Source organism: Ictalurus punctatus, chromosome 14, assembly GCF_001660625.3.
Source record: "Ictalurus punctatus breed USDA103 chromosome 14, Coco_2.0, whole genome shotgun sequence".
NCBI classification, from domain to species: Eukaryota; Metazoa; Chordata; class Actinopteri; order Siluriformes; family Ictaluridae; genus Ictalurus; species Ictalurus punctatus.
In genome coordinates, this window is record NC_030429.2 from 10,057,915 (window position 1) to 10,084,306 (window position 26,392).

The window sequence follows — 26,392 nt, forward strand, 5'->3', positions numbered from 1 at the left end:
TTAGACAGAATAAATCCCTTTGGGGAGACTATGAGCTTTTTAAATTTGATCTTATCCATGCACAGACAGCTACATTACACACTAAAGAAGAAGGAATATGTTAAATGCATAATATGACTCCTTTAAAACAAATTTCCACAGGGTATAATAACAGTGCAAATGAATGCAAACTGTAACTGATTAAAACATATACACATTGTTTACTGTGAGATCTTAAACATGCCACTGTGGAGCAGAGTGAACGCCACGTCCAGTGTGAACAACCTTGTTGTTGATAATAATGAGAACTAATAAAATAACACTTAGCTAATATAACACAAGGCTAACCTGTTATATTGATCGTTATGGCTAAATTGCATTGAATTAGCTAGCTAGAATATAAGTGGAGTGTTGTTAGCTGCATCATATTATCCTACCTCCTTCTGAGTACATGTTTACATTTTTTTTACTGTCCCTCTCTGACCAGCAATGCAAAATAGTCTGCAGGGCAGCGTTTCTCTTCATCTTGAAAATCTACCTGTGCCCTCTTACAGTCAAATCGCACTAATCAAGCGTAGGGTAATCAAAAGTAAGGAGTTACCAACTTGTACAATGGAGAGAGGTTCTTAGTATTTTTATCTGATTTATTATTACAAACTAACAATTTGTAATTGCTAGTTTTGATTATTATGGGGTTACCTTCCCTCGAAAACTACGCCCCTGCTGCATGCCACTGCTACTAAATCGCTGCTGTGCCAGGGAGTTCTAATACACATCACTCTGCCATCTACTGGTCATTTATGATTCAGCAACATTGATGGCTCCACTTTGTTTCTGACTCCGGTCCCCACCTCTGTTTTTAAGTCAGACCACCAAACATATAAAATACAAAAATGGAAAAAAAGTTTTATTCTTTGAAATTCTATTTAGTTCCCGTTCGTTTCGCAGATGGACGATATAGTTGCTGTTTACTTTTTGTATATTTGAAAACTCGCTCTTTTTTTTCCCCCTCAGTTAACGAAAATGTATTTTCACCAATAGTTTTAGTTTTCGTTAACGATAATACCCTTGGAGTGTGCTGCAGACTTATAGAATAGTGTTGGTCTCTCAGGTAGTATTCTCCCAAACAACAGTACCACAAAATTATTCTTTTGAAGAATGTGAGTCTGTGACTGACCTACAACCCTGGTATTGTAATAATCAGGTAGCATCCGTTCACACAAAGCCACCAGCAACCAGAACGCCTCCTCTTCAGTACAGTACAGCAGCAACACAGATGTTACTATATTCATGGCCTATGGAAAACAGACACACACACACAACAATTTGATATTGCCATAATTAAAAATAAAATACTTGTCATGGATTCGCTCTTAATGGTGCAGTTACCATGGTGACAAGCACCACATCCCTTGTTATGTGATATTACTGACCTGGAGACCATGGCTCATGAGGAATGGACTAAGATTCCTCAGGAATTCTGCAGGAAGCTATGCATCTCATTTGCAGCAGGTCATAACAGAAAAAGAGTGCTCTACTAAGTACTAAAGATGTTTACCATGAAGGGGTTGAATAATTTTGAAACTGGAGAAATCAAGTTGCATTTTCAGTTGAATTTGGGGAAACCACTTGAAGCATTCGTTGCGTTGAACTATTTCAATTGCTTTTGTTTGATTTGTTCATTGCAAACAGAGGAAAGTCTGTAAATTTTGACAATAAACCTGGTTTGTATTGGGGGTTGAATAATTTTGATTGCAGCTGTATAACGTGCCTCCTGGCCTCCTCTTTAGTGCTTTATTCCTATTATCAAGTTCTTTTTTTAATATAGATGTTAATAATGTAAATACAATATCAAGACTTTCGATACCATTTAAAGCACACCTTTTTGATTTTGTCGTCATCTTTTCAAAGGTATTTTGTGCCAAATGAGACTATCAGAGCTGCCTTCTAATATCAAACAATGAATCCATTTATTAATTTAAAACTTGGTTTATGATTTCAGAAAGCTAAATTCAAGGTCAAGTATTTCAAGCACATTGTGCAAACACTGGTTTAATGGCCACTGAGTGTGTACTCTTATGTTGTGTGTGTGTGTGTGTGTGTGTGTGTGTGTGTGTGTGTACCTGGCAGTAGCCAATGCCCGGGTTGCGATATGCGTATGCAGTGAGCACCCGTCGGAGAGCAGCGATGCCCATCTCATTCTGGAAGGCATGGTGCTCAGGCATGGAGCGATGCAAGTCTCTCTCAATCTCCTCTGTAGCTAGAGTACACTTGCCCATGGCCTGCTCCACCAGCTCCGCATAGTAACCTGGGTGAGTCACCATCTCATTCTGACTACCTACAGGGAGAGAGGAAGAGGCCGCACGAATTATATCAATTATACTATAAATATACTGTAAAAGTTAAATAATTGCTAATAATTTCAATGACAATTAAACTTAAAATTAAGCTAAGAACATTTTAGGAACAGGACAGCCCTAGGTCACACAGTAGCTGCAAACTGAATAGCAAACTAGCTCTTTCACCTCATCCCAAAGACTCGGAAAATCCTGAACTCTGGTGTGATAACTCAATCAAGCTACAAAAACATGTATGCTGCGTATAAAATGCAGTGAGTGCATTTCTAATTTCATGACAGCAGGTCATGTGATCAGGGTGAGTCACAGAACCAGGGCATAATTGTATGTGCTGGTTACCATGACACCCTGTTACTAATCCTGCTAGTGGCATGAATAACGAGCAGTGGTTCATAGAGGCCGTGTTTACATGGGATTTAAAACAGAGTATGCCCTTAGGTATGAATCACAAGCGTGATTCATACATAAGTGCTCGAAATCAGAAGTAATGCCATGACTACACATGAGTACTATCAGCCTAATGTTTAATCAAATCAGTAATAGTGTTATTTCATATTGCCTATGCCTGCTGTCAAAACATAAGTTAGAAAAGAAAGTTTGCCGTTATTCTTTTCAAAGGATAAGCAGTATAACGCAAGAGCATAACAGTGCCCCCTGCTGTTATGGAGAAGTAGTTACCTGAAAACAGCAGCCACAGCTCTCCTCTCAGACTCTCAGGAATCCCTTTCAGGACCAGGTCTCGTGTCTTAGACGTGCGGTACATGCACACACCTCGTCCAAACTCAAAGAAATGGATATTCCAAGATTCTTCCTTCATTTTCTCTTTTGTCTGAATGACAACGAATGAGAAGAGGGTTTGAATAAAGTATCAGGATGCAAAAAAAGCACATTACTAATAGGATAAGATTTAACTGAAAACTGTATCTGTGTACATGTTATATTAGTCTTGAATTAGCTGTAATATTGTATGAATGGCCATTAAACTAGGCTTTAGTGGAATCTAAAGTGGAGAAGCCCCTCAGCTTACAATAATGAATGCGTTTTTAATGTTAAATCTCATTAAGGCCTATCTTAGTGTTTAATGGCCAAATTTAGGCTTTGCCGCACATCACTAATAGTGTTTACCTTATCGACGAACACAGCGTTTGACACTGAAAACCCTACAGCATCCAATATGATCAGAAAAAAGTCAAAAGTAAGCATTTCTGCTCATTTATGCTGGGTTTGTGAAGCTCAAGGTATAAGACAGAACTACTGGTTCTCTTGATAGAACAAACAGAGCAGATTGTGTTGGTGAGATCAGGACTTTAATGGGGTACTGAGAGGCAACACTAGTCATTAAACGTAAGGTTTTATTTCTCAAAACGTGCTGATTTGTATCGCACAAACGGACTGACACATTTTTATTTGTATTCTGAAAATATCAGACATGTTGAGTTTTATAAATGTGTTGGAGAGTTTGTGAATGCAAGGTGGCTGCAAGAAAGAAGCAAATACATGTTTTACCGAGTGCAGTAGTGTGGTGTTAAATGTTTGAAATTGTTTCGTACCTTTGTTCTGTTACAGTTTCAGCTTAACAACTCTAATTCTTTCCAGTTAAAAACTGTTCATATTAGCACTGATCAGCCAGCAGGTGAATGCTGGAGTTCAGATGGCACTGATGTGGGTGTAACCTAATGAGAGCTAACCGCTTTTGGACCCAGGTCTTCAGGACGGCCCTTCTGGTAGATGTGGAGCAGACCCTGCTTGGCCGTGGGGAGGCTGGAGCTGTAGTAGCGATCCTGAGTGATCTCACTTGACCCCAGCAAAGGTGGCATTAAAGGGAGGGAAGAAGGGGTGGTGGGACTTGAACTCTCCTGTCAGAAAAGTGAAGACTAAAATAAGCATACTGCTGTACATTATAAATGAAAAGTTTTATAGAAACAAAGATTACATTTGTAATCAGAACCTGCCAATAACCTCCAGAGTGCAGGCTTTATTTTATGACAGCGTTTAACTAAAGCCGGGTTCACGCTGTACGGTTTTGGCCACGATTTGTTCGTATAAGACAGATTTTGAGAATCCTAAAAGATACCTATAATCCTACGCCAAAATCTACAGTATGTGATCGCTAGTTTGACATGTTCCCCAACAGCTAATTAATATCCATTGCGATCAGATTTTTCCCCCGATTAAATTCTGGCAGTGTCAGAATATTTGAGGCACAGTCCTGAAGTGTGGCTTCTCCTACCCGTTTTTCACGTCTTGACTGACGTACAGTCTGACATTAATGGCAACTGAGGTCCTACAGTGCGACGTGGCTTACAGCGGGGATCGTGTTCATACACTGACAAGCAACAGGCGCAAAGGACTATTAAAAACCGCACAGTGTGTACCCGGCTTTAAAAGCCTTTAACGAACACTTTTGTTTTTGCTTGACTGACTCACAGATTGTCCAGTCATGCTACAGAGCCTGTCAGGCGTTCGCTGCAGGAAGTCTGAGATACGCTGAACAAGGAAGTCACGATCTTTGAGGTTGGCAAACAGGAAGGTCATCTTGTTTTTAGTGCTGATGGAGAGAGGACTAGGCAAAACACTGCTGCTGTCAGCTTTCTCTACTATAGACACCTACAGAAGAGAGAGAGAGAGAGAAAGAGCAAAAGAGAGAGAGCAAGCGGAAGAGAGAGCGAGAGCAAGAGCGAGAACGAGAGCGAGAGAGAGAGAGAGAAGGGAGAGTTCAGGGGGGAGGCAACAGACAGTTGTTGGTGTTTTTCACTTATCTAAGCTGAAATAATATTTCACAGAGCCTGATATAGTAAAAAGGCACTGTTTATTTGAGTGAAAGAAAGTGTACATTCTCTAGGTATGAAAGAATGTAAGTATAGGTATTAAAGTATCCATGAAAAACTGACAATGTATGTTCAACTCTGATGTATGAAGTTTCTTTTAGAATACAATCATTTAAACCATTATGAATATTCTACATGAAATAATCAAAAATGTTTTGTGCGTCTTCTCAGGTGGTCAGTCGGGAATTTTTCACGGGTGCACCGGGCAACAAGAAGACATTGGAGCTAAAGCAGCAGCATCTCCGCCGGTCACCATGGCTGCGTCCGAAACCGCATACTGACCTACTATATAGTAGGCGAAATACATGTATTTCTCTCGGACGCTCGTTTTCCGCTTTCGGTGCTATCACCGCTAAGTGTGTAAAAGTCGCGCCCCTGACATTTCAGTGCGGATAGATTAACTGTGCTTTCAGAAAGAACGCTACTTACCCGCAGTATTTATTCAAGCAGGTGAGTTTAAAATGATGGAAGCGGTTGCATTATGAATGCTGTAGCATAGTTTAATCGGAGTGTATTATTACAAGAAAACGTTCTCGTTTTTGCTTACTTACTGGTTAGCATAGATGTGTTTAACGCTAATATGGTCAGGAGATCTTATTAACCATTTAATGCTTTTATTAACAACTATTATTGTGGTAACATAAATGGGAGGACATGATGGGGTTTACCAATTTTATACACCAGAGGATTTTTGATGACCGATATATCTGACATGTATGTGTTATAAAATAATAGATGTGTGGCTAGCACTGTTTATGTCTTTAATATCAGTCAGAAAAACATTTCTCCTCTTGTCTGGATAACTCTAGTAGCCTTAATAAATTAAATAATAAAATAATGCATTGTTCAATTAGCATGTTTTTGTGTTTTGGCTTGGTACCGGAATTGGTACAGAGTACCGCGGAATTTTACTGGTATGGGTACCGACTAATGAAATTTTGGTACCGTGACAACTCTACATGCTCAGCCCGCAAGGAATGGTGGGTGCTAACAGATGCCTGACTGTGGGCTAGGTATTAAGGAAGGCACCTCAGGCACACATACAATAACCGTGTATACGGGAATATTCTGATGTCTGTACGCATATAAACGTTGCACTCGGAATATGGATACAACCCGAATATAGACCTTAGACGGAACTTGATGTGTATACAAACGGCATCTCACTTGATAATAATAAAGTAAAATAAAAATTAATTCCAAATAAGTTCAATTGTTTTATTTCAATCACCGTTTTTCAGTTATACATTACTAATGTAGTTATTGGGGTCCAAGCATGTATTGCATAAACCCTGTTGTAACTGAGGATTTACTGATATTGTATAAATGACAGTTTGGTCTTCGAGTGATTGTGAGGTAATGGCTTACCTCCCGAAGTGGTATGATAAGTTGACACAGGTCCTCCTCTCTGCTGGCAAAACAGATGTAGTTGTTGGAGACAAACATCTGTCCGACCACGTGCATCTTAGCGAAGGGCGTCCACAGAGTGCAGTCTGTGTGACCGTCTAGCCGTTCATCCTTCGTCAGCCGGAACAGAGCTCGGTATCGCTCGTTTTTTGCCCGTGCGTCCAGGTCCCTAAAAACAAAACAACACACACAGTTATTTACTCCTCAAGCCAATGTAGCCATTCCCGCTTACTGCCTGTATGAGCGTGAACACTCAGAACAACAGTAAGGATCAACAACACAGAACAGAGTTCAGGGAGGTGAGAGTAACACTGGAAGTAATACTGAAGTAAACCCCCTTGGGTTAGCATTCCATACATTTGTATTTATTTTTTTTATCCTCACCTTTTGAGTGCAGAAACATTTTTGAGGGTCTTGCAGGGTTTGGGGAGCGAGTGGTCTACAGAGAAGCCCTCATTATCCAAGAGCTGCCTCATGGCGAAGTTAGCAAGCTGCTCCATCAGTTTAAACGTGTCGTTGATGTTGAGGAACATAGAGAAGTAGTGCTCTGTGTCCCGAGTGCTCACACGCACGCTCTCGGGGAATAACAGCGTGGCGTTCTTATCTAACTGAGTCACATCCGTCCACTGCACTATCAACGTTACTAAAGAGGCAGAAGGAAAGAAATAATGCATTTTTATACTATGCAGGGAACCGTTCTACATGGATCGAAATGATACATAGCTGTAAAATCAATAATATTAAGTCAAGGATAATGCTCATTTCACATTGTCCTAATTATATTCAACGCTTTTCCCTTCGTCTGTAATTCCTTTCCTCTTTCATTCCACCTCTCTCTCACTATCTCACCCTCTTTTCCAAGCAGGAAGGAGTAGAAGCACAGGTGATTGACTGAGAGGTAGAGCCAGCCCTGACGTGGCACTCTACCCTTCCAGTAGCTGCACGAGTAATAGTTCACCAGTTTCTCTTCCTCCGGCATCCCAAACAGCTTCCGCATCTTCAGCGCCGCCTCCCGAAACTTCCCACAATCCTCATCTTCTTGCGCTTGATGGCTCTTGTTCTCCTCGGCAATGATGCCCTGCACACAAACAGGCTGAATGAGCTTTGTTTACTGGAGTCTTCCCAGGTACATGAGCCTGAGGCTGAGGCTGGACTGGTGCGACGTGAACAACATTCGCCGAGAGCTCACCTGTATCTTGCCCTTGACAAAAGTAGTGATGTCTTCGTCACTGTCAAAAATGGAGAGAGTCTGCAGTAAATTAGCCTCCAGCCATTCCCAGTGTTCTGTTATCTCCTTGCGAGATGAGCCTGATGACATATAAACATACAATAATCATCAGCAATGCAAACTGATAAGTAAGGTCGGTCCATTTTGGTCACATGGTAGCTTCAACTTATCTTTTTAACCGTTTTAGTTCATGGCATTAGCTATACTATGCAGGATTCATTGGTAATAATCACTTAAAACACAACTCTTGCTTCTGCCATGACCTTCCAGACAAATGAGCCAATAAGCAGCAGTAATTACATACAAATGAAAAGGAAATGAGAGGAATACTGGGTGTCCAATTCTTTAAAAATAAATAAATAAAAGCTCATACAAGAGCTCAAACAGTACAAGGACAGGTTTCACAGTAATTCATAATGACTCATAATGATGAAGGCACAGTGCAAGTGTACCACAGTCCCTAATAGAGTATTTTGTGTGTGTGTGTGTTATTTGAAGTGTTTCTGATTCATTTTGGATGTCTCTACTTTTATTTGTTATTTGGAGTGTTACTTTTTGGTTCAGTTTGGATGTATATCTTTTGTTTACTTTAATATTTATAAATAGTTAATATATATGAATATTTAATTGATTTTTAAGAAAGTACCGAACGCGTTCGTGGTACAGTCAGTACTGTTTATTTTATAATAAGGCTATATATTTTACATTTTATATATTTATAATATTATTTTACTCTGAGTGTTATAATTTCATTCAGTATCAACTGTAAAAACTATCGGCAGGTACTGCCTAACTTAGTTATCCGATCAGTAAAATCTACTATCGGTCCCCTTCTAGTCCCTAAAAACCCAACAAGCAGATCAGCGTCAGCTCCAAGAATTATCGACTGTTCAGCCATGGCTGAGGGGTTGATTGAAGCTCTTAAAAAGACGCGTTCATCTGATCCAAATTGATAGAACACACTGAACACGCATGCAGGGAAAAAATAATAATAATCCTAACCAATGCTAACACATCTAACAAGTTTCAACCCCCTCCCTCCATACTGCTAGCTGTCATCAGGTTGCATTTTCACATGATTCATGTTACAAAATTTCCTTTGACCTATAACAACAAACCAAGCATCTTGTCCAGCTATTCAAATGTCTGTGACTGTTCCTGATGGAATGAGACTGAATACTGACCACAGGCAATGCTCCAGAAGAGCTGCGAGTCTCCTGTCTGATGAAGGATTCGGTACGGAGCCACACGAGCACTGGAGTCTAACACAACATCCAGAGTCCCAACCAGAAGACCTAAGGGAAAGGAGGACAGATGAAGCGAGAGAAAGACCATTTTACATTCTTCACAGATTCACCAAGCTGTTACCTCATACTACAGACTGAGGATCTATACTCAGCAAAAAAAAAAAATAAATAAAAAAAAAAAAAAAAAAAAAAAAAAAAAAAAATGGAGAAAGTATTTTAAAAGATAATTTTGTAAAAGCTTTACAGACCTTTATTGGAAAGGGTTTAAACAATGTTTTTCATGCTTGTTCAATGTACAATAAACAATTATTGCACATGGACCTGTGGAACAGTCCTTAAGACACAAACAGTTTACAGGCAATTAAGGTCACAGTTACAGTAACTTGGGACACTAAAGAGACCTTTCTTCTGACTCTGAAAAACACTAGAAGAAAGATGTCTAGGGTTCCTGCTCACCTGTGTGAACATGCCATAGACCTGCTGCAGGGAGGCATGAGGACTGCAGATGTGGCCTTAGCAAATAAACTGCAATGTCTTTAATGTAAGATGTCTAAGACAGGGAGACAGGAAGGACAGCTGATCGTCCTTGCAGTGGAAAATTACATGTAACCGTGTGTCCACCCAGATGTGATGGAGAACTTGCAAATGCCTTGGTGGAAGAGTGGGGTAACATCTCACAGCAAGAACTGACAAATCTGGTGCAGTCCATGAGGATGAGGCTGGAGGACACCACATACTGACTGTTCCGTTTAATACTGACCCCCCCATTATTCCATTTCTGTTCTCAAATGTCAAAATGTCTCAATTGTTGAATGTTTTTATGGTAATACAAACATTCGCATGTTAAGAAATTGGCTGGAAATAAAAGAAGTTGAATGTGAGCTAATGTTTCTTTTTATGCTGAGTGTATATAAAGAACACAGAAAGTGGTACACAGTGTGGAAAGTTCATTGCTTGGGTCAATAACCCTGTGCTAATTGCAATTTTCCTGCTTATTTTGTGGACTGAGTCAGATGTCTGCATGAATGGGTTACTTATGAGTAAGTCTCAGGAATCTTATATATTACAGTATCACCCTCCCCGTCCCTCTTTCTACCTTCTGTGGATGCACGTCAGCACTCTAATGACCAGATTAAATACATTAAAATACAGAAAATCAACACCATTTCAGCAAACCAAAAGAACATCTTCAGCAAATGTTCTGTACAAATATCAATGATAAAAAAAACACCTTTTTTTTTACTTTAATGCCTAAATCATACAGTTTTTCCATGTCTGCTTAATGACCTTCTGGTGTAATTTAACTTTATAGCATTCTTAAGGTTACAAAAGCTTTCCTATTGTGTCATATGAAGCGTTCCACACTTTAAAGAACAATTAATCAGGCTCTACAGGATTTCACAGAGTGTATTAGGAATTTTTATGGTCAAAAATGCTTAATTTTACTGTGGCTGTTGAAATAATTTGTGAGGCAATTTGCAGAGTAGTGTTGTTTTTTTTTGCAGAAAACTACTTGAATTGGTGAAATTGCATGAAATTGTTTTGCACGATCTTTTGCAGTAATGTTTGTTGGTAAATGAGCCCTTTTAGCTGTACTCATGTTCGACATGTGAATACAAGAGGGCTGAATGAACACTGATGAATTTTGAAAAACGGCAAGCTCTTCTGAATATTGCAGGGTTTGCTTGATTTTGCATTCATCTCTGCGATCGCAAAATCATTCAATCCTGCAGGGACTGAAAAATGTTATATTATATGACAGCTTGTGGGAGTCTACAAGCTAAAATCAGACAATAATTATGATCTTGCATCCAATTGTTAATTTTTATGGGTTTTTTTTTTTCCCCTTACCATCAGTTCCTTTCATACCACTTCACTCAGCAGTAAAATTCAGACCCAGCAAATTATTTTAACAGAACTGAACTGAGTACAAACAAAACAAACCACTGTAGCAAAGCTGATAAATATATACTTTTTAAAACCTGCCCGGAATACAGCAACTATTGTTTGTTTAAAACACGACCCAATGCAGATTCTGTGTTGCAACTTATCGCATGCATTTACATAAATTATTTACCCGAAGGCAGAACGTAAAGAATGGGAAGAGTTTTCACAGACTTGCTGAGATTTCCTCCCTCTCTTTCTCTCTGCTCTAATTTGTGAAGTGACTACATGAAAAAACAAAAACCTTCCAAACAAAGCAAAAAGTTCAAAATAAAGTGAAAGAAATCAATCAGTTTAAAATTTTATTTATAGCCATGAACTACTGAGTAATCTTGTGTTAAAGCAGTCTTGTCTGCTGGTTATCCACACTTTTGCAAGGAAGGAATTGCATGTAGCTGGACCTTTACGAATTTCACCCTGGCTCTACACATACATACATACATACCTAATGTATGTGTATATTTATATATATGTATATACATACACACATACATACAAACACACACGTCAAGTATCATACTGTTACCATCTCACATGAATTTAATTGAAATACTTCTATATCAAGTATATACTGCTTTATAATATCCTATAACGTTACATACTTCTATGTGCAGACATTTCCTTAAAGTAATGAGTCACAGTGAAAAGGGAAATCTGCTGGTTACTGACATCATATTTACTGTCTGTTTATTACAAATGAAGTCATGTGTCCTGTTTTTCAGACTTCCAAGGAGGAACGTTCCCATCATTTCACAAGCCTAAATCAATACACCTTTAAACATGTACATTGACCAAGGTGAGGTTTTTTTTCCTTAATAATATATTAACTAGTTTTGAATTTAAGTGACATTTTAAATATAAAACATGAGCATTCGTTGAACATCCCGGTGAAACCAGTATAATCTTCAATACTTTTATAGAAGAATAATCTGATAAAGTGTTAAAATGTGCGTATTGACGGCAAAAATAATAATAAATCAACTTGAGTGAAACACATTTCATGCTAAAGGCAAATTAGTGCGAATTGCCTCATTTGCATATGCAGTAGATTTAAATAAAGAAAGTGTATACATTTAAAATGTAACAGTTCACTCTGACGCGTGAACAGGAAAATTATTTAATAATATTAAATGAATTTATTTACATATTTATTTACCATTTATTTACATGGTAAATAAATATTCAAGGTGATGACTGTGGGAGGGGTCCCCCCCCCCCAATGTTAGCTAGCTGGAGTTAGCACAGGTCCTAGCGTTTGTGTGTCCGAAAATAAGAAAAACATATGAACGCTAAATAGATAAGACAGCGGTGTAATGTGTGAAGCACAGCAAAAATATTTACCAAATAATAATAATAATAATAATAATAATAATAATAATAATAATAATAATCATAATAATCAACATAAACACGCTGAGACTAAGTGTCAGTTGGGTAAGTCCACCACGTCAGCATCAGCTAAACAACCACAACACAACCAACTAGCTCATGTCTAACAGGAGTGAGTCAATACCATGTCACATGGTGTAATGTTCAATAAACACTGCAACTTCAAGAAGTCTTCTGCTACTGAATGGTCATTTTGTAAATGATTAGAAGAGCTGGAAATCTTTAGTGCTGTATGTGGAAAGATAACAAGCAGGACAGCCGGCTAGGTCTAAGCAGAGATACAGGACATGACGCAGAAATGCAACAGAGATAGATAGGGAGATCAAATGTAGAGAGTGTGTGCGTGTGAGAGAGAGAGAGAGAGAGCGGGGAAGAGGCCGAGTGTTTACCGGTGATGCCTCCTCCTTTGCCATGTCCCTTCCTCCGCTGCAGGATGAAGAAGGGATTGGCCCTCTCACTCACCCACAGCGCGTTAGCGAGCAGCACCTCCTCCGGACTGATCCACATATTAATGACGGATAAATTCCTCCTTTAATCGCGCCCTCCGAGTCCCTTTTACATTAGTTATACTCTACACCAGCAGCACTAATCATGCCAAAACTGTAATTATCCTGTACACAACACTGTTCCCTGCGACCTGCAGCTTCTGTTTGTGTCTCTACGGCCGAGAGCGCGAGAGGGCGGGCACTGGGTGATGACGTCATCCGGCAAAATGGAAGGCCACTAAAACAGATTTCAAAATAAATGACTTTGAATTAGACATAAACCTTCTGGAACAAACCAACAAACACAAAGCAATGAAAACATGCAATGTTTTAAACGAAAATAAATTTTATCTGGCAGCATTAACGTTGTAAATAATGACACTGTGCTCATTACCTCTTGTAAAAAAAAAAAAATTATACACACATACTCAGCAAAACAAAGTAACGTCCCTTCTTCTGGCGACTGTATTTTAAAGATAATTTTGTAAAAGCTTTACAGATCTTTATTGGAAAGGGTTTAAACAATGTTTTTCATGCTTGTTCAATGTACAATAAACAATCATTGTACATGCACCTGTGGAACAGTCCTCAAGACACGAACAGTTTACAGGCAATTAAGGTCACAATTACAATAACTTAGGACACTAAAGAGACCTTTCTTCTGACTCTGAAAAACACCAGAAGAAAGATGACTAGGGTTCCTGCTCACCTGCGTGAACATGCCATAGACCTGCTGCAGGGAGGCATGGGGACTGCAGTTGTGACCAGAGCAATAAACTGCAATGTGTGTAATGTAAGACGCCTTAGACAGCGCTACAGGGAGACAGGAAGGACAGCTGATCTTCCTTGCAGTGGCAAACCACGTGTAACCGTGTGTGTGTCCCAGACGTGATCGAGAACTTGTAAATGCCTTGGTGGAAGAGTGGGGTAACATCTCACAGCAAGAACTGATAAATCTGGTGCAGTCCAAGAGGATAAGATGCACTGTAGTACTTAAAGCAGATACTGACTGTTACTTTTAATATTGACCCCCCTTTGTTCAGGGACTCATTATTCCATTTGTGTTCTCAAATGTCTGTGAAACTTGTTCAGTTTATGTCTCAGTTGTTGAATCTTTTTATGTTAATAAAAATATTTACATGTTAATAAATTTGCTGGAAATAAAAGCAGTTGACTGTGAGAGGACGTTTCTTTTTTGCTATTGTGGTAAAGTTATTTTTTTCCCTTAATTTAATTTTAAAAAGTGGAACTTTCATATATTATAGATTCATTACACATAAATTGAAATATTTCAAGCTTTTTTTTGTGGTTGTTTTAATCTTGAGCTTTTTCTGTTGCAATAAAAAACATTGAACTAAACCAAACCTTTCAGATACATGAACTAATGTTAACTAACACTAATTAACACCTTCTTGGTGTGCGATGCTCTATATATTTGAACAGAATCTTGTGAAAAATATGGTGATAAAATATTGACTGCAACTGAAATGTAGTGCTGTTAAATGTGAACTTTGATACAGAATATGCTGTTCAAGCAGATCTGTGGCTCTGTTGACATTCATTTTTCTTCACCAGGTTTACACATTGATGAGATTGCGATTGTAACCAGTGAACTAGAAACAGCAGGTTTGAATCACATGTGATGGTGTATTTTAGACTGAATCAGAGCCCTATGTACACATGATTACTGTCTGTGACCTGTGCAGTGTGATATACAGTACAGGCTTTGTGCAGGATGAGAAAACTGCTCCTCTTAGTGGTGGGAAGTGATAAAACACTCCACTCTTATAAACACTGGTAATATTCACTCCTCGTGCTGAATGGACACCCACACACACACACACACACACACACACACCCACACACACACCCACACACACACACACAGAGACAGACATTATTCAAGCACCAGTCAGAGGAGGTTGTGACTCCTGTGGACATGCCAGATTCGTTTCTTCTTTTTTTCTGATTAAAATATCTGCACAATGAAAACAGTCTACAGTGAGCCTGATTTCATAATAGATTTCATCACAGATCATGAATTACACAAGCATCTTTAGAATATACATGCTGTTCGCATGTTCTCCCTGTGTTTCAGGGATTTCCTCCAGGCACTCCGGTTTCCTCCCCAAATTGTCCGTAGTGTGTGTGATTGTGCTCTGCAATGGGTTGGCACCCCAGGGTGTCCCCCACCTTGTGCCTCGAGTTCCCTGGGATAGGCTCCAAGCTCCCCGTGACCCTGTGTAGGATAAGTGGTACAGAAAATGGATGGATGGATGGACTTTGCTATGTATCACTGTCTTGTTGCACATTTATTTCCACACTTCATTGTGAAGATTCAGTAAAATTCAATCTTCAAATAAATAAACTGTATGTAACCGTATAAAGAGGACTATATGGCCAACAGTTTGTCACCACCTGACCATCACATTCATATGTGCTTTTTGAACATCTCATTCCAGATTTAGTCTCCCTTTGCTGTAATAATAACCTCCAATCTTCTGGGAAGGCTTTCGGCTAGAATTTGGAGCATGGCTGTGGGGATTTGTGCTCATTCAGCCACATCATGAGTGAGGTTGGGCACTGATGTTGTGTGAGGAGATCTGGGGTGCAGTCAGAATTCCAGTTCATCCAAAAGGTCTTCAGTGGAGTTGAGGGGTGTTGCCATGCTGGAACAGATTTGGGCCTCTTATTTCCAGAGAAGTGAAATTGCAATACTGCTGCATACAAAGACATTCTATATAATTGTCTACTTCCAATTGTGTGACAACAGTTTAACGGGGATGAGCTGACAGTGTCCTGTTTATCTGTCATTCTGTCATAAAACTCAAAGGCACAATGTTTCATTATTCATGATTTGTTTTTTTGTGTGAATATTTAACTTGTCATCAGCCACTGTACACACAAATAGTTAACTGCGGACTCTTGCATGATGTCATTTTTGTGAGTTTATTTTATTAGGCCAGTACCATCCTTTACTTTACTTTACAGTTATATTTATATAGAGATTTTCCAGACACTCAAAATGCTTTACCTAGTATGGGGGAGGGGGGGTCTCCTCAACCACCACTAGTGTGTAGCATCCACCTGGATGATATGACGGCAGCCATAGTGCACCAGAACTCCCACCACACGCCAGCTATTAGTGGAGAGGAGAGAGTGATGTAGCCAATTCAGAGATGGGGATTATTATGGGGCCATGATAGAGAAGGGCCAATGGGGGAATTTTTAATGACCACAGAGAGTCAGGACCTCGGTTTAACGTCTCATCCAAACGACAAATAATCAGATGTTTTATTTGAAATTGTAGTTAATGGATAGCTTTTCCATGCTGCAACCATAGTACTTACAGACATAATGATACAAGAAGAAAACTTTATTTAGAGTTCTTTGTGCAGGGAAAAAAAAGGAAAAAAAAGGTCTCAAACAAACAAAAATAATGACATCCATCAACAGCAGTGCTATACAGGAATTGTACGTTGTCAATAGGCTAAACATCTGGACAAATGTCATAAAACCAGACAGTTGTCGGCCGTGCTTGGTGCTTCATGTCCAAGCAGAACACAACACTGACACTCCAATGTTAACAACTATAGGGTACATATGGCCAAAATCTGTGCCTGACTTGTTCAACAAGCTTGATGGAACTCTGAGACACATTGACCTTGGAGAAGAATACGAAACACCAAAAGAGACAGCCATGAACTGAAATGCAGTGGGCGAGTGAAGTGGACAGTCTGCCATGAAAAGCCACTGGTGGCGTTTTTACCTGACAGGATCGGTGATGTTATTAAAGCAATGAGAGGTGTAACTGAGCTTAACAGAAGAAAGGACACTTTTTAAAAATTTTTTTAACTATATTAAAGAATTACAAAATCTCTGTATTGTCCTTCTCTGTTATTTATTCCTGTAACTATTTCAGTGTCTGTCTGAAGAATCAAAAACACCAGATCCAGAGCCCTCCTCCACACCTCGAACTTCACCGTCATATTATCATACACTCCTATTTTTATTCTTTCTCTATCCAGCATCCCCTCCTCCTCACTTTCTCCCCCTCTCTGCGTCATCTCTGAGTAGTTCTCCATTTTCAGAAGGGTTTCTTGAATCTCGTTATTCCAAGGCACTCTGTTCTCCCACTGCTTTAAATGCTGAGCTATACATGTCCATGCCTGTGTTTTAGACTTGACATGGCCAGAGTTCATCATCAGTGTGGACACATAATCCATCCAGCCTTCTGCCATCAGCCGCAGAATTACCTGCTCATACAGCGCTGCTGGTCTGACTGCATCAGGCTCGTTTCCTCTCTCCTCTTGTTGGGATACATTCCTGTGATTTTGGAGCCGATGGATACAGATCAGTTCTGTTGTTCCTGCTCCAGGCAGCAGTTTTCCGTCTTTAAGTGCATGGTGTACACGATAAGCACAGCTCCAAAACTGATCCTCCATGCTCTGGAGCTTAGCATGAACGCAGCTCGCAATGAGTGCCGTGACCAAAGCTGTGTCATCAGTAGCGACACTCGCCACAGTCCATTCTGTTCCTTCAGTGCGATACTCTCGGAGTGTGTTCACAAACACTCCGGAACCAATGCATCGCTTGCTGAGCTGTGTGATGTACGAGACTGGAAGAGAACCTGTAGCTGTAGCAAAATCATTCAAAATGGACACTCGTACATGCTCGATAATGAGGATGTGGTGATGGAAACAGTGATCTTTCAGCTGCTCAGTGACACCTCCACTCACAAGAACAATGTCTACCTTGAGGTTTAGAAGTATTCCTAGTGCCTCGTCCATCCATTCGTCCTCCCGGCTGATTCCTGTTAAATCAGAGCAATCACTAATGTACGTGACATTTTTAGGTTTGTTGAAACCTACGTGACGGTGTTTCTCACTCAGGTCACCATGAACTAGGCTGATATTTAATGTCCGTTCTTGTAAACGCTTAACTAGCAATGTCTGTTCTGCAGACAACAACACGACGTACCCATGGAGTACACTCGAGTGCTCCTCAGATAATCCTGGCAACAGGCATGTAGCCAGTTTATCAATGTCCAGTGTTTTGCTGCACTGATTTTCACGGCTGTATCTACACTGAATCCTACTGGCTTTGATCACTAAACCCATGGTCGTCTCACATCCGTGATGGACGGCTTCAGCCAGATGAGCAATGTCAAACCTTGTGTGTATCTTCCCATCGTCTGTGATATGGTTAGAATTAAAGTGCCTGCTGTGTTTGAGTTTTAAATTGTGCTTTAAAGGACTTTGGTCTTTCAGGAAACAAAGTCTAGGCACACTAGTTATGGTTTTAGCACTGTCCTGAGCTAATTCCCTCACTCCTGTATTCAGTGAAAGCTCCCAAAGTAAGCCATTCACAGCATTCATACAGTCTCTGCCACACTGTGATTTCCCCCTCAGTCGCTGTTTCTGTAAATCAGCCTTACAAACAACTGACTCCACATTCACAGCACTCAGCTTACAGGCCTCTAGACACACTTCCAACCCCTTTGACATGCTGGACATGATGTGCCGGATGGAAATGCCTTGGTGGAGACATTCCAGTGCCACCCTGCTCCAAACACCAGCCAGGAAAAGCAGCGAGGCCGTACCCGAACGCAGCGTCCCCCAATGAGCACGAGTGGTCTCACGCAGAAGCTGAGCCACAGAGCCACTGAGCTCCAGCTGCTCCAGCAGACGATAACAGGAGCATACCAGCACTGCCTCTCCACTCGTCTCGTCTTCAACCATTTTGTAGCGCTTACTAGGGCCTAAAAACATATGAGTTGCAGCTGCCACGGCCTCCAGTTGCTGGAGCCCAATATGGCGGTCCTGGTTTATCGCTGCACTTCCCAGCAGTGACATCAGTGTAGTGGAGAGACGCAATTCTACTATCTGTAACAACACCAGAGATGGAGGAGATTGAGGATTATAATGATATAACGAGTCTGCTTACAACTGGTAGTAGTAGATCAAATAAAGGCTTTCCAGCGCCACGACTATTTAATAATATCCCATTAGGTGATGAAAATTAGCTGAGCTTAAGGGGTTATTTTCTTTAAGGTGTGTCTGTGCGTTTTATATACATCATTCTGTATCTGGACAGTAACTGATACTGAAACTTGTCGAGAACACATTATAAAAACGACTTGACTGGCAATGATCCCCACGTGAAAGCTCTTCCCCCATCTAAACTCCACTTTAACCCCTGATTACAGCTCAAGACCATGATAGAATATAATAAAGATCTAAAGTTATGCATTGTTAAGCCTCAGAACAATAAGAGACAGCTTGGGTTATAAACAAGCACCATCGATATAAATATAAATAATCCTATAAACTGTTTACAACTGGGAGAAATAATTAAAAGAGTCAGTCTTTCACCACCTGCATGCGAGTCTTGTTTGTTTAAGCATTAATATTTTTATGTAGCTGAATTTAATCAAGCTTGATTAATCACCTCGTAATTAAGGTGCAAACCTTTGAACTTAGTCATCTTCGATCGAGCTAGAAACACAAACCTTTCTTTGTAGAAACATCCGGATCTCCTCTTCATCTCCACACTGCGTTCCCGTTCAGGGTTTGCGCATGCGCATTACCCCCACAGCGCCAAAATCCATGCCTGTTGCTAAGAAACTAAAGCTAAACGAACGCTCGACTGTCAATCACATGCTACATGTCCCGCCTACATCCTTACGATTGGTCAGATGTGTATTTGGTAAAGCGAGGCTAGATTTCTATTCGCCGTTTTGGTTGTCACTCAACAGATGTTCCACACCCTTTAAAAAGTTGTTTGGCACCCTTGCTTACCTAAACAACGTTACCTAGCCTTGCGTAACGGTGTAATATTTACGCTTTGTTTTGGTTCTCCGAAACTGATAGAAGGTTAGATACGTTGGGTCTGAGATGGTAAGAAGTTACTATACTATTTATTTATTTTAACATACACCAACGCATTTCAGAGAAACGTTGTTAGGTGGTTAGCTTGAAGCTAACGGCTGGCTGTTATAGAACCTTAGTAACAGGAACACCATTGTTTTCTGTGAAGGTCTATGGGTAGCTAAACGTTACATTTCCCTATTTTGCAGCAAAACCAGTCAGTTATCTGTGTAATTACATACCAAGCCGTTAAAACAACAACAACTCTGACTGCATTTTGTTGAAAGATGCGAAAGTATTCCAGACTTAGCTTCTTTGTATGCTCAAGGTTGTAAAATGCTTGAGTTTACCTTAATGTGTCCTTGTCTTTGTACACTTTATTCCGTAATTACGATAATTACGATATTTATATACCTATCAACCATAACATTAAAACCACCTGCCTGTCCGCCTTGTACCACCAAAACAGCTCTGACCCGTACACGCATGGACTCCTCAAGAACTCTAAAGGTGTGATGTGGTATCTGGCACCAAGACGTTAGCAGATTCTTTAAGTCCTGTAAGTTGTGATGTGGGGCCTCTATGGATCAGACTTGTTTGTACAGCACATCCTACAGATGCTCGATCGGATTGAGATCATTTACCATTTACTATTTATCTGGGGAATTTGGAGGGCAAGTCAACACCTTGAATTCTTTGAGATGTTCCTCAAACCGTTCCTGAACAGTTTTTTGTAGTGTCTTAGGGCGCATTATCCTGCTGAAAGAGGCTGTTGCAATGAATGGGTGAAATTGGTCTGCAGCGATGTTTAGGTAGGTGGTACGTGACAAAATAACATCCACATGAATGCCAGGACTAAGGTTTTCCAGAACAATCTTTCAGAGAGTATCACACTTTCTCCACCGGCTTGCCTTCCCATAGTGCATCCTGGTGCATCTCTTCCCCAGGTAACTGACCCACACACACACACGGCCGTTCACGACATAAAAGAAAAACGGAATTCGTCAGACCAGGCAACTTTCTTCCATTGCTGCATGGTCCAGTTCTGATGCTCACGTGCCCATTGTAGATGCTTTCCGAGGTGAACGGGGGTCAGCATGGGGACTCTGACCGGTCTGCAGCTACACAGCCTCATACTCCGCATGCTGTGATGCAATGTGTGTTCTGACACCTTTTTATCATAACCAGCGTGAACTTTTTCAGCAGTTTGTGCTACAGTAGCTCTTCTGTGAGATCAGACCAGACAGCTACTAGTCTTTGCTCCCCATATGCATCAGTGAGCCTTGGGCGTCCATGACCTTGTCACCGGTTCACCAGGTGTCCTTCCTTGGACCACTTTTGGTAGGTACTAACCACTGCATACCGAAAATACCCCACAAGACCTGGCATTTTGAAGATGCTCTGAATCAGGTCGTTTAGCCCTCACAATTTGGCCCTTGTCAAAGTCGCTCAGATCCTCATGCTTGGCCATTTTTCCGACTTCCAACACATCAACTTCAAGAACTGAAGTTTACTTGCTGCCTAGTAAACTTACTATAGTTTACTTACTATAGTATAGTTTACTTGCTGCCTAGTATATCCCACCCCTTGACAGGTGCCATTATAATGAGATAATCAATACTATTCACTTCACCTGTCAGTGGTATTAATGTCATCACTGATAAGTGTATATGCTGCTGTTGAATAATAAGCTCCTAATACAGATGTTTAAACATCCTGTCTCAGTATTTAATGTCACACAGCTGTGACTCTTTGGTTGATGAAATTTTATACATTGGCCAATTCCTCCCCTGTTTTCAGGCATCTAGCTTCAGAAAAACCAGTGCAGCTGCAGTTCAGAGGAAGAAAGCAACTGCCAAACAGGAACTGACGGAGGAACAGAAGCAGGAGATCCGAGAGGCGTTCGATCTGTTTGACACTGATGGTTCTGGCGCTATTGATGTTAAAGAGCTTAAAGTAAGACAATTCCCTGAAGGCATCAGATACAGCTGAAACCAAAAGTTTACATACGCCAAGGTTAAAGACATTCAGACTCTGTTTTTCACAACTCCGCACATTTCATGTTATTAGCTACAGCTGGATTGGCTACACTAAATTTCCCATAGGGGTGTGTGTGTCTGTGTCTGTCTGTCTGTCTGTCTGTCTGTCTGTCTGTCTGTGAGTGAGTGAGTGAGTGAGTGAGTGAGTGAGTGAGTGAGTGAGTGACAGACAGACAGACAGACAGACAGACAGACAGACTCTGGATCTATTGTGACCAGGATAAAGCAATTAATGAAGACAAATAAATGATGTGGGTCATTTATTAACCATTTCTTATCATTCATAACAAATTAAGGTATACATGTTGAGATGTACTTTAGCTGATGAGTAGTATACACACAGTTGCAGGTTAATTAGGCACTTGTAGCTACATTCGCTGCCTATTTTTATTAGTGACATTTACAGTATAATTTATAATGCAGTGAGCAGTAAGTATTTTAAAACCCCAACAATATTGCCCGATACACTCACACCAGAGTCATACGTGTCTCTGCCATGTCAGTGTTGTGCTGAGATCCACCACCCAAATAATTCCTTCTCAGCAGTAGACCCTTTATGTACAGTGTAGAGGATCTGTTAATGTAAATGTAATGTTTAAATATATATATATATATATATATATATATATATATATATATATATATATATATATATATATATATATATATATATATATATATATATCTCAATCTGAAAATAATACATGCTGTAGAAACATCAGCAGCATGGCATCACGATCATTTATGTACCAAGCTTATACATCTAAGGTGGAAATGTAATAAACCCATTCAGCTTTAATTCTAGGACAGGCAGTTATAAAATGTCCACACATCCTGCAAATATTTCACACAATGACTAGTTGCATTCTTCAGTACTTATCCCTAGTCACATTTTATTAAATGTTCATTGATTGTAATTGGTTACTTGTATCTCTTCGCTTCATTTAGGTTGCTATGCGCGCTCTCGGTTTTGAGCCAAAGAAGGAGGAAATCAAGAAGATGATTGCTGACATTGATAAAGAAGGCTCTGGCACCATTGACTTCAATGACTTTCTGTCCATGATGACGCAAAAAATGGTAAAATTGGACAGACAAATTGCAGTCATGTATCCGACCCCATCCCAGTACTTAGACTGCCCTTGTAAACGTATTATGTGGCATACGACCGATACCGATTCTGGCAAAGTTTCAATTTTGCTGTTACTGGACCTTAGTGCTGCTTTTGATACTGTAGACCACAGCACACACTCCTAGACAAACTGGAAAATTGTGTAGAGTTTTCCACGACAGTCCTGGAATGGTTCAGATAATATTTAGAAGGCTGGGATTATTTTCTTGCCATTGGCAGCTATGAATCTGAGGATCACAGTGACCTGAATCCCTCAGGGATCAATTCTTAGACCCATTTTATTCAATCTCTATAAACTCATTAGGTCAAAGCATACAGAACTACAACATTGTTTACCATAGCTATGCAGATGATACTCAAATATGCATAGCTCTCTCACCAAACGATTACAAACCAATAGCGTGTCTGTGTACGAATCAGATAAATAGTTATGAGGATAAAGTTCCATCATTTAAAGAATGACAAAACAAAGGTTATTGCGTTTGGAGGCAAAGAGGACAGACTCAGAATTAGTGCACGACTAATCTCGACTCCAGGGTTAAAGACCGCGTTTGAAATCTCATGGTCTCAGACCTTTATCAGCCATATTAAAGAAGTCACCAAAACAGCATTTTACCATCTTAAAAACACTGCCCAAATTAAAGGCTTACTGTCCCTACAAGACCTCAAGAAACAAATCCACACTTTTATTACCAGCAGGGTCGACTTCTGTAACGGTCTCCTAGTAAGAGTTCTAACCAAAACATGGAGAACAGTGCGTAGTACTCCAGGTCTAGCATCTTTACACTGGCTTCCAGTCAATTTCAAAGTGTTGCTTCTAGTCTATCAATCACAAAAGGGTCTGGATGCTGAATACACCTCTGATATGCTAAAAGAATATAAACTCAGAAGCGCTCTTAGATCCATGGGTGCAGGTCAGCTGGTAGTACCTAGAACCCAAAGTAAACACAGTGAAGAAGCATTTAGTTTTTATGCTGCCCAAAACTGGAATCAGCTCACAGAAAATGTACTGTAAATGTAGCTATTTTAAAATCTTTTTTATGTGCTTACACTTAAATAGTTAGGAATTATGTCTATTGAAATACTTATTTATTTGTAACGCTTTGAATCGACCTTCTATATGGCCAGAAGTTTCACATATGTGCTTGCTGAATGTCCTATTCCAGATTTAGTCCCCCTTTGCTGTTATAATAACCTGCACTCTTTTGGGAAGACCTTCCACTAGATTTTGGAGCGTGGATGTGGGGATTTGTGCTCATTCAGCCACAAGATTATTAGTGATGTCGGGCACTGATCACTAAGGTGTTCAGTGGGGTTGAGGTCAGAGCTTTGTGCAGATCATCCAAGTTCTTCCACTCCATCTTTGGCAAACCATGTCTTCATGTTTTCATGAAGCTTGCTTTGTGCACAGGGGTGTTGTCATGCTGGAACAGGTTTGGGCCTTTTATTTCCACTGAAGGGAAACCTTAATGCTACAGCATACAAAAACATCCTATAAAGTCGTGTGCTTCCAACTTTGTGACAACAGTGTGGAGAAGAACCACATATGGATGCGATGGTCAGGTGTCCATATACTTTTGGCAGTATAGTGTATTTAAATAAATTTGCCTTGCCTCCTAAGTGGAACAGCTATCTGAAGGTACACAGGCTCATTGAGTGTTCTGATGATCCTGATGATGTTTGCTTTTCCCTCTGTGGATTTGAAGCTGTCCAGTTACTGGAGTCGGTTTGAGTAGGTTGAGGAGGGCAGATAGAAGTCTCATCAAAATGTGTTCAACTGCCCCATGCAGTCTGATGTTATGTGTTTTAGACAAAGCAAATCTGATCCTTTGCTGTCTCAGACTGGTAGCTACTGTGTGAAAGGCGAGACTATGTGGTGAACCTACCAATTACTAAACCAAGAAAAATATTTTTTTTTAAAGAAAAACATGCAATAGGAAAAAAAAAAAAAAACCCTTGTTGAATAATACCACAGATGAAGGTCAGATGAATTTGGAAAAGAAAAAAAAGAAAAAACGAACAAAAAAAACTTTGGGGTGGTAGCAGTAACTCTAACCACTACGCTTCATGTTTGGCTGCATCATTCCACCCCAGCATTGACTATTTTCCTATAACAACACTCCCCCAAGTGTTTTATTCCTTACACACTGCGCATATCAGAATGTAAGAGATGCTATGTACAATTCTGTGTGTGTATATATAATATATGGCATTAGAAAACAGAAGGCTTTTCCTGCACATTTTTATGACCAAATTTATGATTTTTCAATACAGAGTGAAAAAGATTCAAAGGAAGAAATCCTGAAAGCTTTCAGATTGTTTGATGATGACGGAACAGGCAAAATTTCATTCAAAAATCTCAAACGAGTTGCAAAGGAGCTCGGTGAAAACCTGACAGATGAGGAATTACAGGTGTGTATGGCCATATGATCTAACCTTTTATAACCGTGTCGTTTGTGTGTGTGTGTTTTCCCACACGTGCATAGAAACAATCCCTATGTGCTCATGGTGAACTCAGTCTGTACTGCTGAGTGCTGACTCAGTGCTGTCTAGATTTTGTCCGACTGCTTTTGATCACACACATATATTCATCATGAGGAACAAACAGCTGATGGTATCAGGGAAATGTTTTTTTTGTCTGAATGTCTATGGTTTTGTTCTGTCTCGTAACCCCTGTGATCTCTCTGGCAGGAAATGATAGACGAGGCAGACAGAGACGGAGATGGAGAAATCAATGAACAGGAGTTCTTACGGATAATGAAGAAGACTAATCTATATTAAATTTCCTCTTTTTCTCTGCTCCACTTTCTTCTTGCTCTTGTTTTTTTTTTATTCAGTGTCGTTTTCAGATCATTTGATCAAAATCTGAAACAAAGAACCTGAATTTTCTGTCCTTTTTGCAGCATTTTTGAAAAATTTATATGCCTTATTTTTTTTTCATTCATAAGCCTTATAAAATAATTTAATCTATAAACATTTTGTATAATTCTGAATAAATGGTTTTGACTAAATGTAGTTTTTTGTGCTGTAAATTGTTTATATAATACGACTACTCCTACTACAGTCAAGATTTACTGGATTACTTGATACCTAATAAATACATCAAAATTATATCTTAAATTATCTTTTAACTTAAATTAAAAGCTGTAGATGTGTCAATAGCTCGCAAATACAACATTTTAGAGTTGTTGTAGTAACTACAAGCTCATTCGATACATTGTATTCAATAATTACAATAACCTCAAGAAGGATGAAATCTGACGTTTCCTGTTGCCTTTTATTTTGTAATGTGTAAAAGTAATGCATTTCAAATGTACATCGGAAGAGAGAGGTTCCAGTAATTCATAATACAATGCTAAAAGCAAACTGAATTTGCCTGGGATTAGTCATTTATCACTTCTGATCATAACAAAGTCCGTCCAGTCCTCTATTATGAGAGGGTCAGGAATCAATCAACGTCAGCATTTAATTTTATTATTATCTTTTAATCT

General features: G+C 39.8%; 3 protein-coding genes across 5 annotated transcripts in view; 1 reads left to right on the forward strand and 2 right to left on the reverse strand.

The window, feature by feature from the left end:
- Window positions 1-13,072, reverse strand: part of LOC108274963 (TBC1 domain family member 9B) — a 29,502-nt gene extending 16,430 nt beyond the window's left edge. For both annotated transcript variants that reach the window (XM_017485428.3, XM_017485427.3), the window contains exons 1-11: window positions 12,769-13,072; window positions 8,984-9,094; window positions 7,761-7,879; window positions 7,421-7,649; window positions 6,956-7,214; window positions 6,533-6,740; window positions 4,764-4,943; window positions 4,025-4,192; window positions 3,015-3,165; window positions 2,103-2,317; window positions 1,157-1,274 (exon numbers count right to left, since the gene is read on the reverse strand). In XM_017485428.3, coding sequence (XP_017340917.2) covers window positions 1,157-1,274; window positions 2,103-2,317; window positions 3,015-3,165; window positions 4,025-4,192; window positions 4,764-4,943; window positions 6,533-6,740; window positions 6,956-7,214; window positions 7,421-7,649; window positions 7,761-7,879; window positions 8,984-9,094; window positions 12,769-12,886 — 1,876 coding nt within the window. In that variant the 5' untranslated portion in view covers window positions 12,887-13,072. The remainder of the gene's footprint in view (window positions 1-1,156; window positions 1,275-2,102; window positions 2,318-3,014; window positions 3,166-4,024; window positions 4,193-4,763; window positions 4,944-6,532; window positions 6,741-6,955; window positions 7,215-7,420; window positions 7,650-7,760; window positions 7,880-8,983; window positions 9,095-12,768) is intronic.
- A 3,150-nt stretch (window positions 13,073-16,222) lies between these two features.
- On the reverse strand, window positions 16,223-19,514 carry bbs12 (Bardet-Biedl syndrome 12). The gene is made up of 2 exons (XM_017484689.3): window positions 19,376-19,514; window positions 16,223-18,749 (listed from the first exon to the last, which is right to left on the reverse strand). Exons 1-2 carry the CDS (start codon window positions 19,391-19,393, stop codon window positions 16,725-16,727), a joined length of 2,043 nt encoding a protein of 680 aa, XP_017340178.2. The 5' UTR covers window positions 19,394-19,514; the 3' UTR covers window positions 16,223-16,724.
- Window positions 19,515-19,612: 98 nt separating this feature from the next.
- cetn4 (centrin 4) lies at window positions 19,613-25,916 on the forward strand. Of its 2 annotated transcripts, none has more exon segments than NM_001200537.1 (5): window positions 19,613-19,763; window positions 21,534-21,689; window positions 22,721-22,849; window positions 25,176-25,313; window positions 25,593-25,912. In NM_001200537.1, coding segments are annotated over 5 exon segments (516 nt in total). In that variant the 5' UTR covers window positions 19,613-19,760; the 3' UTR covers window positions 25,683-25,912.
- Window positions 25,917-26,392: the final 476 nt, after the last annotated feature.

Bases quoted from the DNA above. Each gene is read 5' to 3' on its own strand.
- cetn4 (XM_047159721.2), top strand. From the start codon at position 21,027: ATGACCTTGTCACCGGTTCACCAGGTGTCCTTCCTTGGACCACTTTTG. The intron at 21,690-22,720 runs GTAAGACAATTC...CGCTTCATTTAG, and splicing joins TTGATGTTAAAGAGCTTAAA to GTTGCTATGCGCGCTCTCGG. The intron at 25,314-25,592 runs GTGTGTATGGCC...TCTCTCTGGCAG, and splicing joins TGACAGATGAGGAATTACAG to GAAATGATAGACGAGGCAGA.